This window comes from Mandrillus leucophaeus, unplaced genomic scaffold, assembly GCF_000951045.1.
Source record: "Mandrillus leucophaeus isolate KB7577 unplaced genomic scaffold, Mleu.le_1.0 Scaffold255, whole genome shotgun sequence".
In the NCBI taxonomy this organism is placed as follows: domain Eukaryota; kingdom Metazoa; phylum Chordata; class Mammalia; order Primates; family Cercopithecidae; genus Mandrillus; species Mandrillus leucophaeus.
This window is the reverse complement of record NW_012102643.1, coordinates 2,616,730-2,633,964: the sequence shown is the minus strand read 5'-3', so window position 1 is coordinate 2,633,964 and position 17,235 is coordinate 2,616,730. Positions and strand designations below refer to the sequence as shown.

Here is a 17,235-nt window from a genome sequence, read left to right as displayed (position 1 = left end):
TGGATATAAGAACTGGAGACAAGCCGGCCACCCCCTTTCTTCTGGGAACACTAAGTTCCCAAGGTCACAAATGGGAGTAACTGGCACCCACAGCTCACAGAGTGGGAGGAAGGGTCTCTCATCGAATGGATCTTGATCCTTACACCCCTAGGATGCACTGGACTGAGGGCTCTAGTCAACCCCAGGGAGTGGACAAAGTGTGTCTCCCACCTTCCAGGCTGCCTTCAGAGTGAATGCCACCATCTTGGGTCTTCATCTTGTTAACTTGGAGAGTGGTGGAGTGTCCTCATTCTTCATTCATTTTCCATCGTACGTGCGCACTTATGGGCGCACTCCTTCTGCTTGTCTCTGACAATGTGTCCCTGTTGGTCTCTTGGTATCTCATTGTTTATCTGTGCCTCTCTGTGCCTAAGTCTGTTTCTCTTTCCCCATGGTCTCTGTGTTCCTTTCTCCCTCTTCCACAGTTTCCTCCCATCCTTCTGTCTTTGGTTTTATCTTTGGTTCACTCATATTCATTGACTAAGGCCAAAGAATAAAGATTTGCCACAGAACAGGGTGTAAGGGAGGAATCAGGCTGATAGCAGAGTCTTCAGAGAATGTTTCTCAAAGTTTCATGGCTCTGAGAGCAAGAGAGAATATCAGATCTTAGAGGGAGCCTTTATCATCAATGCAAGCTCCTTCATAGCTGAGGAACTACGTCATGAAGGGATTTGCCTGAGAGACTACAGTGGAATAAAGTTCAGTAACACAGCAGACTTTGGGGATTCTAACTGGGATAGGAGAGGAGCAGTGGGAAAGAGGTGCTGGGGAACTTGGACAGCTTTCCGTTCCTACAGCCACGGAATCTTCACCGGCCACTCAGCCAGTCCTGGGAAGGAGAGAGACACTTTCCAGAGTAAATGTTATCCCTAGGGTTCCCGTTTTCTTCTCTAACTAGGTGTTACCCTTTTGGGCCAGGTTTGTTCTCCAAATATTCCTACATGACAGACAGAGGCCAGAGAAAGGCAACCTTATCATCAGAGAGTGACTATACGGTCACAAAATTTAGTATCAGAGACAGAGCCCCCATAAGAGTCCCATGCCACCAACTTGACAATCTCACTTAAAGAGACTACCAAATTTGAATTGTTCTTTGTTTTGCTCTTCTCTTCTCTTGTCTTCTCTTGTCTTCTCTTCTCTTCTCCTTTCCTTTCCTTTCTTTTCTTTTCTTTTCTTTTCTTTTCTTTTCTTTTCTTTTCTTTTTTTTAAAGACAGTTTTGTTGTGTCATCCAGGCTGGAGTGCAGTGGCACAATCTCAGCTGACTGCAACCTCTACCTCACCAGTTCTGGCAATTTGTGCCTCAGCCTCCTGAGTAGCTGGGATTACAAGCATGCACCACCATGCACTGCTAATTTTTGTATTTTTAGTAGAGATGAGGTATCGCCCTTGGCCAGGCTGGTCTCCACTTCCTGGCCTCAAGCAATTTGCCTGCTAAGCCTCCCAAAGAGTTGGGATTACAGGCATGAGCCACCAAGCCTGGCTAGAATTTCTAATGAACAAGTAAGATGTCCTAAGCAGTGCTGTTTCACTCATTTCATTTCCCATATTCTCACAAACTCAGCCCAGGAGAGAGTGAAAACTGGAATATCTAAGTGGAAGCGCTCTGAGGGACCATCAAGCCCTATTTCTCATTTTATAGATGGGAATCATAAGGCCCACAGAAGTGAGGATACTGACTAAATGTCACCCAGCAAGTGAGTGTGAGAAATAAGATTAAGAGGGAACTGAGCATGCAAGTTCTTGCCAGAGGACACTAGGGCATGTTTTGATGTTGGTGTGGATATAGTATTTTCCTGTAGAGTTGAAGGTAGAGAGGAAGGGTGAGTCTAAAGGAATGAAGTAATGTCTTTAGTGGAGACAGAGGCTGAACACCCACAAAGTCAGTATATTTCTAAATGGTACCCAGGGTCCCCAATTAGGGCTGCATTTTTTCATAAATTTTATTGAAAATAAATTAACTATCTTTCTGGTTGTTTCATTCCATTCTGTCTTGCCTAATTTTCAGGCCCATCCATGCGTCTCACTTTCCAAGCAAATGAAATAAAATTTATGTCTTTGGGACTTGGGATGAATCATGGTTTTGGCTCCTTCTCTCCAATAATTTCTTGGAGAAGGCTGGGTGAGGACCCATCTGGGGTTTTGCCTCTCCTTTCTTCATCCTCTCTCATTGAGGGGCATGGTGTCTTACCTCTGCCTCCAGGCCAATTCTCTCCCAGGAACAATCCTGTGCTTAGAACAGGGGACCCCAACGAGAACCAACCAGACCAGCCTGTACCTGACACCTCCTGCTTTTTCATTAGCCCAAGACCTGTCACATGGACTGATTCTCTGTCACTGCCTTCCTGTGTTGTTCCCTCTGCCTCTAACTGTATTACTAAGTTATATATTTGCTCCCCCAGGTAAGCTCCAAACTCCATTAAACAGGTCTCTGTCTAGAACGCAGTGCTTAAAACATGAATAGACCCCAAATAAACACTCAGGTACATCTTGCTGGATGAGCAAGGTAGGTGGGGGGATTGGTAGGTGTGTGAATAGGTAGGTAGCTACGTGGATGGATGAGTGGCCGGTAGAGTGATAAGTGGGAAGATGGTTGAGCAGGGAGAAAGATTAGTGAAGAAAGCATGGATATTTGATACATGAATGCATGGATTATGGATGGGTGGATGATTGGGTGAATAAGTGGATTGAATTGAATGTAAAGATGGATAGGGTAGTGATGGGATAGGTGGGCCTATTGATGGAGGCTGTTTGAATGAAAGGTGGAGAAGTGCATTGGTATGTGGATGGAGAGAGTTAAGTATAGAAATGATGAATATGTATTTTGATGGGTATGAAAGAGTGTGTGCGTGTGTGTGCAGAGAAAGGGAGAGGAGAGAGGTCAATAATAGGAGGATTAACTAAAGGCTAGATGGACAAGTGAGTCTGTAGAAGAAAGATGAGTAAGAAAGGTAAGTGGATAGACATATGGAGTGGGCAAAGAGCTAAGTTGAAAAGTGTGTCAGTGGAAGGATAGGAAGGATAGGTGAGTGGGGATTGGGTATTTGCATATGTGTTGCGTGAATGGAGAGGTAAGTAAAGGGATTGAATAATTAGTGAGTAAATAGGTGGGTGGAAACATGAATGTACAAGTAAAAGCATTAACCAAAATTAAAAAGAATTATCTAGAGAACAATGTATACTACTCTAAAGTAATACATGTGAAAATATAGGGAAAATGGATCAATTTTACCAAAATACAAAAGACCAAAATTTGCAGAAGAGGAGGTAGAAAACCTGCAGACTATAAGACAAAATATTTAAAAATTACTAAAATATACCACTAGAAAGAATCTGATCTAGATGCTTTTGGAGCTGAATTTTGGTAGCCTTCAAAAAACACTGAATTGCTATATTATGTAAAATATTTCAGAGCATAGAAAAAGTAGATAGGTTGCCCAATTAGTTCCCATACTCATTTTTTGAAAGTAATATGACCCAAATAGGAAAAACAAATTTAAAAAGACCTATTTTTCTTTTGACTATAGATGTGAAAATTCAAACTATACTATTAGCTAAAAAGAACCAATAATATATTGATACAACACACTGCAATTAAGTTTATTAAGAATGCAAGGATGACTCAAGAAAATTTAATAATTTATTATGCCAACAAATTAGAAGAGAAAAATAATTATGTGACTGTATGCTTAAAAGGTATTTGATAAAATTCAGCAGTCATTTTCAGTAGTAGCTATAAATGGACAGGAAATAAGCTTAAAAAGAAAATAACTGGCCAGGCACGGTGGCTCCCACCTGTGATCCCAGTACTTTGGGAGGCCGAGGCGGGTGGATCACCCGAGGTCAGGAGTTAGCGACCAGCCTGGCCAACATGGTGAAACCCCATCTCTACTAAAAATACAAAAAATTAGCCAGGCATGGTGGTAGGCGCTTGTAATCCCAGCTACTTGGGAGGCTGAGGCAGGAGAATCACTTGAACCCGGGAAGGAGAGATTGCAGTGAGCCGAGACCCTGGGCAACAAGAGCAAAACTCCACCTCAAAAAAAAAAAAGAAAAGAAAAAAGAAAATAATTTAAGTGCAATAAGACTTATGCATTCCAAATTCAACAACAAATATCTTTTTATATTGCAGGAGACATTGACTTTAAAATAAGGAACTAGACAAGGATGGATGCCATTGCCTTTATTTTCATTATTATTTTGGAGCTTCTATACAACACAAGAAGACAAGAAAATAAAGTCATGAAGTTGAAAAAAGTCAAATATATCATCACTTTCAGATGATGGGATTATATATAAAATCAAAGTAACATCATTCAATATTGTGATACTCAAGATAATTTGGCAAGTTGGATGCAAGACAAAACTGACAGGTCTTTATTATGCTACTCATAATTAATGATTTTGATGATAATATTTTCTACTTACTATTCAATGCTTGGGATCCGTACATTTCAGTCCACAAAGTGAGCAGCACTTTTCCACCAATGGGCACTCATCATCCTGCAGGCACCTGGGTTTATCGATCTGGGCACATAGCAAGGGCTTGCGTGGGCAGAAACCTTGTTTGACTTTATGGGGTAAAAGAAAACACTTGACCTTGAAATACTTGGTCATAATTTGAGACAAATTTGGGGAATCTTGGGAAACTCAAACAAGGTTTTATTCTGATTAAGATTCTTGCCTTTCCCCCTATAGTAACAATAGACTGGAGGAGGCAGAGTATCAACTTTCTATGATAACTTGAGGAGCATCAAGAAAAGTCTTGCCATCTCTGACTTGTACCATCTGATAGGATTCCTGTCTGCTGCTACAGAATTAATGGATCTGGGTTATATAACCCCAGAAAACCACAAGTAGCAGGAGTATTAGATAGCACACAGAACCTTCTTGTTTTATAAATTGTAGGCATTGAGGAGTATTTAGAGGGAAACGAGTTGCCCAATGCCACGTAGAAAGCCAGTAGAAAAGTTGAAGTAGGTTGAAAAGCCTTTGACTCCTGCCACCACGCTATACTGAACCTTAGAACCTTAAAGCCATACCTGGACAATCCCTGGGACTACACGGGGGAGTAAACACCTGCGTTATAGGAGGCAGGAAAGTTGGCTTCTATCCAACATCATTTGCTACTGATGTTTTCCCCAGCCTGTCTTACACAATATGAATATGATGTGCATGCTCTGAAGTTCTGTGCAGACATGAAGGCTTATTAGGAATACACCTCATGGTTATGAATCTTTTATGAGTTGGTGAATATTGTCACCTTGCAAGTCATTGAGGAATGAGACTCGGAAAAAATAAGTTTTCCTGGGAAAGAATAGAGAGCAATACTATGAATTATTGGCTTTGAAGAATAGCACAATAGTCTTCAGAGGTCAATATAACTTGTTGGGCATTAAAAGGGGTTTCAAAGGATCCTCAAAGATGAGCCCAAGGGGCATCCGAGGTTCAAGACACCCCCCCCCCACTCCATGAGACAGCATGGCATCCTTGCCACATGCCCAATAGATTTGGGAGGTATATCCCCAGTCCTTACCTGTCCAGGCCCTGGCACAAACAAAGCCACACCTGGATTCACAACATTTGTCTGTCTGGGGACAATCGATGTCACTGTGACATGAAGGTGGACACTCCTTACGTCCAGTGACAGGGAAGAGTGGGCATTGTCCATCCTTAACTAAAATAAGAGCAAATGTGAGCTTCTTAAAACCTCACCCCCATCCCACCACCCTTCAAAGAGCCTTTCCTTCTCTTCAAAGCTAGTATCCCTTTCTGCAACTTGGTTCACCCTACCCTATCCATCTCCAATAGGCTGTGGAAGAATGAAATGTCTCATCACATCATGGGATGTGGTAGAGAGCGTGCTGGGCTTGGTGCCTTAAGCCCCATGGTAAAGTCCCAGTCCTGCTACTTAGTGAGTTTCCTTCTCTATAAAATGGGGATAATTATGTGAAATCTACACAAATCAGTGTAAGCCATTTTAGGGTATTTGGTTTTATTAGAATGAAATGGGGATCCATCGCAGTGTTCTCAGTAGACAAGTGATATGGCCTGACTCATGTTTTGAAAGGGTCATTGTAACTACTGTTTTGATAATAGATTGTAAGGAGGATAGAAGCAAGGAGACATTTTAGGAGGCTTTTGGGGTAATCCAAGTAAGAAGATGGCTCCTCAGATCAGGGTGGCAGCTGCGGAGGTGGTAAAGTTTTAACAGATTTGGGATCTACTTTCAAGGTAGAACTAAAATTATTTCCTAACTTAATGGATGTTAATTGATAAAGAGAGGCATCAAGTGTGATTGTGAAGTTTTTCAATCAAGATGAGAAGCATGGATAGAACAGGTTTGCGTTAGGGGAGTGATGGTAAGAGGTACTGGTTTATGTTTATGTTTAGCTTATTTTTCTTTTTTTAGACAGGGTTTCCTACTGTCACCCAACTAAGCCTCAACTTCCCCAGCTCAAGTGATCTTCCTACCTTCTCAAGTGATCTTCCCAGCCTCCTGAGTAGCTGGGACCACAGGTGCGTGACACTATGCCTGTTTTTTTGTTGTTGTGTTTTTGGTTGTTTTTTTGTTTTTGTTTTTTTGTTGTTGATCGTAGAAATTGGGTCTCACTATGCTGCCTAGGCTGGTCTCAAACTCCTGAGCCCAAGTGATCCTCTTGCCTCAGCCTCCCAAAGTGCTGGGATTACGGGTGTAAGCTACTGTGCCTGGCCCAAGGTTCTGTTTAAGCAAGTTCAACATGAGATGTTTGCGAGGTCCAAGTGGAGATATAGAGCAGATAGTGGAGTTTGGGAGTCAGATTAGGGCTGGAAACACAATTTTGTGAGTCATTAGGACATAAGTGGTATTTAAATCAGTTCTTTGGGGTTTTGTGCATGTATGCTCTTTTCCTCATCTGACTGCAAATTCTACAAGGGCTTCCCAGGTCAGGCTCAGGCTATGATGTGTTGAACTCCCAGAGGTATTATCAGGTTGCCTCTGAGTCTTAACTTAAATTTTCCACAAACCGACCCAAGCCCATTTCCCTGGCCTCCTCTTCCTGATGGCTCCTGGGAGAGGAGACAAGGGTCTTGTCCACAACATCATGATTCCTTACAGCTTCCCATGAAGGGAAGCTTGTGGTCTTAGTTTCAAGTCAGGTCCCAGGATTGCCTTGGACGTTTAGGCCCATGGGTCCATGGAATTAAAATTCCACCCCTACTCCTGACCAACTGTGGGTCCTCAGGCAACTAACTTTACCTCTCTGCCTCTGTTCTCTCATCTGTAAAGTGGTAGTAATGGTACATTTTTCAGCTTGCCTCACAATCTGTGGTCGAAACTGCAATGCTGCCTTATAAATCACACAGTGTTGCATTGTGAAGATCACTGGTAACCATCTCAATTGTTACCATTTAGTGAACCCACACCACGGGACCCCCACTATATCAAGTCTTTGTGTTTTAAATAATGTATAATCCTACCAACAACTCAATGAGCTGTTTGCTGTGACTCCAGAATTACAGAAGAGGGAACTGAAACTCAAAGAAGTGAAGAAAGCAGCAAGTGGGAAAAGTCAGATTTTAATTCAGGTCATTTTACTTCTAAGTTTGGTAGGACACTGTCTCCCAACATTGCTGGTGATGACCATTATACTAAGGAATAAATCCACAGCCTTCACCTTCACCCCACCCTACTCTCCACCTCCAGTGTGGACACTTACTCCATGGGATTCCATTCTTACACAAATCCTCAGTATGATGCTCAACAGGTTACTATCATGAGGAAACACCTTCTTCCAAGGGAGCACACCTGGCTTTCGGGTCACATTGGCCAAGATCTATTAACATTTTCTATACACTATCTCATTTTTGGCAGAGCCACTCCATTAGGTAAATACTGTTATTAACCTCATTCTATAGACAAGGAAACTGAAGCTTATAAAGGCAGGCAACTGGCCCAAGACCTCCCAGCCAGTGAATGACAGAGTTAAGTCTTGAACCAAGGAACTTTAACCTCAAATCCTGAGTCTATAACCTCACTGGTATACTATTTCTAGTTAAACTAGACCCTCAGATTTCCAGGATACGGGTCTCACCAACTAACATGCAGGCCGTTCTGCAGTCATTCTCACTCAAGAAGTTGTTGGCATTCCCTTTGCAGCCCCTGTATGTGAAGGGTGTGCAGCGATAATTTTTAAAGTCAAAATACCAGCGCTGTGCATCATGATTACAGTTTCCTTGTCTCACAGGTAGCGTGCAGGGTTCTGAAGTCAGGAAGCAAGGAAGGAAGGACATGAAGAGTAGAGATAAAAGAACAGGGTCAGTTCCCTAGCATTTGCCATAACTCCTGGTGTTATCACCCACATCAAAAAAGGAGCCATGGCAGGGAAAAAAAAAGGCATAGGTTCTGGTCCCAGTTCTACTACTAATAGTCTATGTTGTATGGCACCTCTGAGCATCACTCCTTCCTTGCAAAGAATATTACAAGGTGCATATAAGAATCTTGTACTTTGGAGCTGATCTTTCTTCTCCATTGTACTGAGCTTTGGTAGGGCAAGACTTGTTCAGCAACTATTAGGTTGGTGCAAAAGTAATTGTGGTTTTTGCATTGTTGAAATTTGCTGTTTGGTATTAGAATACATTCTTAAATAAATGTGGCTATATTATACATCATTTTAATGCACATTTCTTGCTTCATGTACTTTTGCTAATGACTTATTATTTGCTCTTTATATTTATTTTAGACTATGGAAATTATGTTAGACAAAAAACAAATTCGAGTGATTTTCTTATTTGAGTTGAAAATGGGTCTTAAAGCAGCAGAGACAACTTGCAACATCAACAACACATTTAGCCTGGGAACTGCTAAGAAATGTACAGTGCAATGATGGTTCAAGAAGTTTTGCAAAGGAGACGAGGGCCTTGAAGATGAGGAGCATAGTGGCTGGCCATTGGAAGTTGACAATGACCAATTGAGAGCAGTCATCAAGGTTGATCCTCTTACAACTACACAAGAAGTTGCCGAAGAACTCAACGTTGACCATTCTATGGTCATTCAGCATTTGAAGTAAATTGGAAAGGTGAAAAGCTCGATGGGTGGATGCCTCATGAGCTGAGCAAAAATTTAAAAAATATATTGGTTTGAAGGGTCGTCTCTTACTCTATGCAACAACAACAAACTATTTCTCAATCCAATTGTGACATGCAATGAAAAGTGGATTTTACATGACAACCAGTGACGACCAGCTCCGTGGTTGGACTGAGAAGAAGCTCAAAAACACTTCCCAAAGCCAAACTTGCACCAAAAAAAGGTCATGGTCATTGTTTGGTGGTCTGCTGCTGGTCTGATCCACTATAGCTTTCTGAATCCTGGCAAAACTACTACATCTGAGAAGTATGCTCAGCAAATCAATGAGATGCACTGAAAACTGCAGTGCCTACAGCCAGCATTGGTCCACATTGGACCAACTGGCAGCCAGAAAGGGCCAACTGGTCCACAGAAAGGGCCAATTCTTCTCCACAACAACACCCAACCACACATCACACAACCAACACAAAAGTTGAATGAATTGGGCTACAAAGTTTTGCTTCATCCACCATATTCATCTGACCTCTTGCCAACCAAATACCACTTCTTCAAGTATCTCAACAACTTTTTGCAGGGAAAACACATCCACAAACAGCAGGATGCAGAAAATGTTTTCCAAGAGTTCGTCAAATCCTGAAGCATGGATTTTTACGCTACACAAACTTATTTCTCTTTGGCAAAAATGTGTTGATTGTAATCGTTCCTATTTTGATTAATAAAGATGTGTTTTGTTTTGTTTTGTCCTTGTTGAGAAGGAATCTCGCTGTGTCACCCAGGCCGCAGTGCAATGGTGTGATCTCAGCTTACTGCAACCTCTGCCTCCCTAGTTCAAGCAATTCTCCTGCTTCAGCCTCCTGAGTAGCTGGGATTACAGGCACCCCCCACCATGCCCAGCTAATTTTTGTATTTTTAGTAGAGACAGGGTTTCACCATGTTGGTCAGACTGGTCTTGAACTCCTGACATCAGGTGATCCACCCGCCTTGGCCTCCCAAAGTGCTGGGATTACAGGTGTAAGCCACCATGCCCAGCCAATAAAGATTTGTTTGAACCTAGTTATAATGATTTAAAATTCACGGTCCAAAACTGCAATTACTTTTGCATCCAAAGTGCCTAACAAAGTGCCTAGTACCTAGAAATAATGAAATACCAAGGAAGAGACAGCCCCTGACGTCTGAAAACTGATCTGACACTCCCAGCTAAGCCACATGGATTCTCTGTTGGAGATCTAAAAATCTCCTAGAACATCTAAATCAAACAAGGTCACTCTGAGATCATGATGAAGTGAGACAAAAACAAGATCACCATGAAACCTGCAAAATACCAAACACCCATCACCTTCTAAGCTAACATGAGTGACTTACGCTTCTCTACCATCAATCACAGCTTTATTCTCAGTCTGGTCTGCATTCTGTATAGTTAAGATTCCCTGGGATAGCCAGTCATAGAATTGCCCCCTCTTTCTGACAGCACTCAATCTAGAGCAAACTCTCACTTCTTTAGACCCTCCCCCGAGTTACCCAATCAAAGCCCAAATCCTATAATAGATTCTTTCTAACAGCTTCTTACTGAAATGCCTCAAACTTGTCTAGGGTGAATATTTTCCCTCACTTCAATGAGTACTAAACCCAACTTGTTCAACTACAGGTGTATTCTGGTGGTCTTTTCAAAGGGCGTTAACGACAAATATTTGATGAGTGGATAAATGTATGAGTGAATGAATAAATGAATCTTTTTTAAAAGCACACAGTTCCCCACACATATTGGATAGATGCCCAATACATTGAGTTACCAGAAAACCTCCTTGAAGATCAAAGAGTCTGAAAAATAATGCCAGTATCTAAGCTGACTGAGGTTTCATTTTGTCACAGTGCCACAATAGTCTCTCACAGAGTGAGCATGCAACAAGTATTAGTTATTTGTGAATGATTGAATGTGGGACCCAAGAAGACCAGCATCAATATCATGGTAGTTGATGGTCACCATGCCTAGACTTATGATTTGTACTTGAGGGTTAGACATTGAATAAGAGAATGAGAAGAGCACAGGCCCTGGGTCCTTGTCCTGCCATCCAAGGGAATCCCTCAGCCAGTTTTGGACAGAGCAAGAAGTGCGGAACCTCTGTCCTCAGCCTGGACATCACTACCTTGAAAGGGATCCATGCACTTCTTCTGACAGGCAAAAAGGCAGCACTTTAGGTATTCCTGGCAGTCAAAATCTGTGTTACATGAATTCGGAAGTTCAGCGGTACAGGCGAGCCTCTCTTTGGGACACAACCCTGGTTTCTCTGCAAGAAAGAAATGTCCAAACTCACATTCATTCAGAATTTCAGCTTTTTTTCTCCTATGGCAAAGGTGTGTAGTGAAATTCTCTCAGCCCTATCCTCTACCTTCAATTCTTAGCTCTTGCTCTGCTTCTATTCAGGGGCTAGTTCTGTTTCTCAGCACTCAGATTCGTTCAAATGGATCTGAATCAGGAATTTGTGTCCAAGAAGAACTGAAGGAGAAGCATGTTGGATTCCAGGGCAAGGGGTTAGGAAGGGACCAAGGCCCTTTCCCTAAATTCAAAAGAGTTTCTCTCTTCTTGAAAGCTAATATTTTAATTCTTAATTCCTTTGTCTCTAGTTGATAAAAGAAACTAGTAAAGACTGGTGGAAACACCATGGAAGTAGAGGTCAGGAGGCCTGATTTGACCCTTGACTCCTGGTAAACTCAAGACCGATCTGAACTCAGTTGTATGATTTTTAATTTACCTCTAAGGAGTAAGAAATGGTGAAGTGGAAGAAGCATTATAGTCAGGCAGATCTGGCTCAGGAGCCTGGCTCCAATACTAACCAACTAAATAATCTTGGGAAAGTATTTCCCTTCATCTGAGTTATATTTTCCATCTTTAAAATGAGAATGACAATTCCTGCCTTACAGGTTGATTATAAGAGTTCAATGGGGTGATGTCTATAATGCTTGGGGTAAGATCTTGGCAGATATGGAGTTGCTTCCTACCTTTTATTTTTATTTTTATTTTTTTTTACTAAAAACTAGAAGAGGTAAGGGGAAAAAAACTATAGCACCCAGTGTTTCCAGTCAGCCTCCCATCCAAGTACTAACCAGGTCTGACCCTGCTTACCTTTTGAGATCAGACAAGATCAGGCATTTTCAGGGTGGTATGGCCATGCTTCCTTCCTTTTTGAGGCTAGACATGGCTTCCTGATTTCAGTACTTGTGGTAGGTAGAATCTAAAGTTGCACCCTCAAGATTCCCAACTTCTGATTATTGAATCAAACACTAATCTAGGCAATGCTGTGAAGGGATTTTGCAGAAAAATTAAAGACCCAAGTTAGTTGGGTCATCTCTGGCCCAGACCTAGTCAATTAGGTCCTTGAAAAGCAGAGCTTTCTTCTGGTTGGTAGAGAAGAATTGATCAGAGAGATTCAAATGATGAGAAGTATCTAACAAGCTATTCATAGCTTTGGAGATTGTTGAGGCCAAGTGCCAAGGCATGAGGGTGGCATCTAGAAGTGACAGCCAGTAAAGTAGCCTCAGTCCTACAACTCCAAGGAAACAATTCTGCTACAACCAGCGAGCTTGGGAGAGGACCTTGCATCCCAAATGAGAACTATAGCCCTGGCTGACATTTCAATCTCAGCCTGGAAAAAAACGGAGCAAAGAACCCAGATGCACAATGCCAGACTTCTGACCCACAAACAATTTGTTAGGTAGCAAAGGATGGCTCATATAGCGTTTAATGTGTCTCCATGATTCTAAACTGAGTATCCCTCCAATGGAATCTGGCCAGAGAGGCATGATCCTTTCAGATACTACTGAGTTTTGGAACTGTAGAACTTTGGAATAGAAAGAACTCTATTATCGTTGGTACCAAACTTCTGATTTCACAGATTAAAAGAAATGAGGTACGATAAGATAATACAATGCATTAGGGGCACGTCTGGGATTTACAGTCCAGGACTAACTTAAGGAGACCCACATCTTCCCTGAGGACTGGCCACTGAGACTTTGAGTACTTTCCAACAATACTTCTTGTCATTAATGATCCCTCCAGGAATGGGCTGAAGCTAAGAAGAGTATGTGGTTCCTAATTTGGAGTGTACATCAAAATCATCTATGCATGTTTCAGAAAATATAAACTCTAGGCTGAATCAGAATCTCTAGAAAGTGCATCTTTGGGACTCCACTTTTTAAAAAGAACCTCAGGTGATCCTAAAGCAGGCAGTGGGCACCAGGAGGTAGGCTGTTCCTTGGGAACCATTGTTCTAGGTTTAGCAGACAGAGAGTTTGGCAAATCAAACTGGGTTTGTGTCGTTGAAGCTCCTTTCCCCATTGCCAGCTTGAACTCTCACTTATTAATAAAAACCCCGCCTCCGCTTCTTGTCAGCTCTTCTTAACCACTTGCTTGTGTGTATAAGCACACCTCACAGGTTTCTCTGCATCTACTGGGGATGCTTCCCAGACATCTGGTCTCAACTGTCTTCTGACATTACTTGACACATACTTCCTGGGTGATCCCACTCATTCCCACAATCCCAACTATGATTCTCATCTCTTCCTCCAGACTCATCCTCTATTCCAAACTAAAGACTCATTTCGACCTGCCTGGGAAAAACACCATCTAAGCATCGCAGAAGCACGTCTGTTCTAACATATTTAAAACAGAACTATTACCTCCTTATGCCCAAGCACTACCTTACTTTCTATTCCGCATCTTGACATTTGGCATCAACAGGTCCAGTCTGTTATTAGAATCCAGAGATGCACTCCTTCCTCTCTGCCACCCCAGTATCCTGTCAGTCATGGACTTGGGTCAACTCTGTCTCCTAAACCTCTCTCCAAACCCTGTCTCCTGCCTCTCTTTACTACCACTCCCTCAGATCAACACCTGATCTCATCCCTTGTCTCTTCTCAACTACTGCAGCAGCCTCCTCACTGGTCCTCTCCTCTCAGGCTCATGCCTAGTGACTTATTAATTTAAAAAAAATTAAACTTGTGTGTGTGTGTTTGTGTATGTGTGTGCAGTGGGAATGAATGTGATCACCCAAGAAGTATGTGTTGAGTGATATCATAAGACAGATGAGACCATATCTCTGGGAAGCATCCCCAGTAGATGCAAACTATATACATAGTCTCCTTCCATATATGCATATGGAAAAGTTAGGGAAATAATTTGAGGGGAACAAGTAAGGAAAGTATGTGGAGGGCCAGGGTGGTGAGCAGGGGTAGCTTTCTGTGGCCCCAAATCCATGGCAGAGGGGACCTCATCTGACACTGGCGCTGGCCTCATGTCTAACCCTCATCCTCAAGAATACTTTCTAAGGAAGAATGGCTGCAGGTTTTTTGAACTCACGTTTGTTCTTCTTGTGCAGCAATGCAGATGTCCACTCCAAAGCAAGGGAGAGAAGCAGCAGGAAGGCTACATTCCTCCAGGAGAAGGTGGGGCTGTAGAGAGGAAGGTGCCTGTGTGGATGAGAAGAGAGGTGGGAGTTAAGCACAATCCAGAGAGAGACACAAAGTATGTGCAGAGGAACCTTAGAGATGATCCACCAGGTCCCTTTAGTTCACAGGTAAGAAGACTGACACCAGCATGGGGAAGGGGTCTGTCTGAGATCAGATGGTGAGTTATGGTGCATCTAAGACATTCCGTTTCAGGACCCTGACCAATCCCCATACCTTGCCATGGTGCTGTACTTTGTGCTACACAGACACTTGCCTATTGTTTTGCTCCTGGGTAAGAGGCCACACTTAAATGATCACAAGAACTTGTTTGGCACAGTTGCAGAGCTGGTTTGCCCGCAGTCACTCCAGGGGCAACCCCAGACACTAGTGAGCATCTTTTCTTTGCTCCACTGATGACAGAAATGGATGGTATGAGATTTTCCAGAGGGCCTGGGCACACTCTACTGGATCTTGGTGTACCAGAAGCAAGAATGATCTCAGATGACCTTGGGTTAACAAAGAAATTCCTTTCATTCCTTCTGTTACTATCCAAGCCTAGGATCTTATGATACTCCCAGACAACCAGATGAACAGATGAGCTTCCCCCACCTACTCAAGCCCCCATTTCCCACATGTGTTTTCATGATCCTTATGTATTTTTTATTTTAAGGCATGAAAAACTAATAATCCCTTACTGTATTAACTCTTAGAGTGCATTCATTTAAAAAATGTAAGAGGTGGGTAGAGAGAGAAAGAGGAAGCAAGAGACAGAGAAAACATCTGTATGCCAAAATATACGTCTGTACTGGTGGAACTTCAGATACTGAGAAAGCTATGACAGTATCTTGGAATAGAGTCTCTTCCAGAGTTCCTGAAGCCATACCATGCAGCTGCCTAAAAGTAAAGACTGTGACAATTTATCTCCCCGATCTTTCTTGTTGGGGGAGTTCTAATCATGTATCCTCTTCAAATTTTACAATAGTGCCTGTACTCTTTGGTCATGGAAATTATGACCCCAAACATAGTGATCTTGATTTTGGGCGTGGCTCAGTCCCTTATAGCAGCATATCTTGGATCCTCTGTTTCCTCATCTAGAAAGTGGGAACAATGCAGTTAACCTGGAAGCTTTGTTGTCATTGTGAGGATTAAGAAGATTTAATGAAGTGGTATGGAGTGGTAGGAAACGTAGCATTCAGAGTTAGACCTGAGTTCACATCCTTAATCCACCACTTACTGACTGTGTGGCCTGGGCTCAGTCACTTCACCTCACTGAGCCTCAGTTTGTCATAAAAGAAACAATAATAACACCTACCTCATAGACATGAGAATTACTTGAACTATTTTTGTAAAGCTGGCTTGTAAATCAGTGTTTATTGTATTTTAGTCAATTAACAAATAATGAATGGCAACAGTGAATGCCAAAAAATGTTCCTATTACCATTTTAGCTTTTGAGTTCCCTAGTCAGAGACTGTGTAAATCATTCCTTTAGTTCCCCTAAAAGATTAGCCAAAAGGCCCTCTGGTGCTTTACATTTTTATTATCAAGTCACTCTATGGGTTTGAAATTTTACCCATTAGCCTGCAGTCAGTTAGAAGAAAGCAGACCTCATGGGATGGAGGCAGGGGAGAAACACAAATTAATAGAATTGCCAAACATAATAGAGGATGTCCATTTATAATTTTAGCATAAGTATATCCCATGCAAGATAAGGAACATAGTTCTACTAAAAAATTATTTGATGTTTATCTGACATTCAGATTTAACTGATCATCCTCTATTTTTATTTTCTAAATCTGGCAACTTTGACACAGAATGAATCCATTTTGGTTGGACTGGGGTTTGTTTGGGCAAGAGACTACAAAACACAGGTCTTACAGGTAACAAATGAGTGTGATTGCGAGAGTTGCTAAGTGGGGGCCCTGAAGAACTAGGACAGACCTGGAATACACGGACACAAATGTGCTACATAAATAATATACCAGGTTCTGGGCACAGTGGCTCATGTTTGTAATCTCAGCACTTTGGGAGGCCAAGACAGGAGGATCACTTGAGCCCAGGAGTTCAAGACCCACTTGGGCAACATAACAAGACCCTGTCTCTACAAAAAAAAAAAAAATTAAATGAAAAACCTTAGCCCAGCATGGGCTGGGCGAGTTGGCTCATGCCTGTAAACCCAGCACTTTGGGAGGCCGAGGCGGGCAGATTACAAAGTCAGGAGATCAAGACCATCCTGGCTAACACGGTGAAACCTCGTCTCTACTAAACAAAATACAAAAAAATTAGCCGGGCATGTTGGCGGGCGCCTGTAGTCCCAGCTATTCGAGAGGCTGAGGCAGGAGAATGTCGTGAACCCGGGAGACAGAGCTTGCACTGAGCCGAGATCACACCACTGCACTCCAGCCTGGGTGATAGAGCGAGACTCTGTCTCAAAAAAAAAAAACTTAGCCCAGCATGGTGGCGCACACCTGTGGTTTCAGCTACTCAGGAGACTCAGGTGGGAGAATCACTTGAGCCCAGGAGGTCAATGTTGCAATAAGCCACGATCATGCCCCTGCACTTCAGCCTGGGTGACAGAATGAGACCCTGTGGAGGAAGGAAAGGGAAAGGAAGGGGAGGGGAGGGGAGGGGAGGGGAGGGGGAAAGAGAGAGAAAGAGAAAAAGAGAGAAAGAGAGAAAGAGAGAAAGAGA

General features: G+C 42.5%; 1 protein-coding gene across 3 annotated transcripts in view; it reads right to left on the bottom strand.

The window, feature by feature from the left end:
• Positions 1-3,616: 3,616 nt before the first annotated feature.
• Positions 3,617-17,235, bottom strand: part of WFDC8 (WAP four-disulfide core domain 8) — a 40,607-nt gene continuing 26,988 nt past the window's right edge. For 2 of the 3 annotated variants that reach the window (XM_011983813.1, XM_011983815.1), the window contains exons 2-6: positions 14,458-14,567; positions 11,249-11,389; positions 8,113-8,280; positions 5,574-5,714; positions 4,206-4,608 (exon numbers count right to left, since the gene is read on the bottom strand). In XM_011983813.1, the coding sequence (XP_011839203.1) occupies positions 4,469-4,608; positions 5,574-5,714; positions 8,113-8,280; positions 11,249-11,389; positions 14,458-14,567 (700 nt within the window). In that variant the 3' untranslated portion in view covers positions 4,206-4,468. Of the gene's footprint in view, positions 4,074-4,205; positions 4,609-5,573; positions 5,715-8,112; positions 8,281-11,248; positions 11,390-14,457; positions 14,568-17,235 lie in introns of those variants that run through there. The other variant, XM_011983814.1, reaches the window with a different exon arrangement.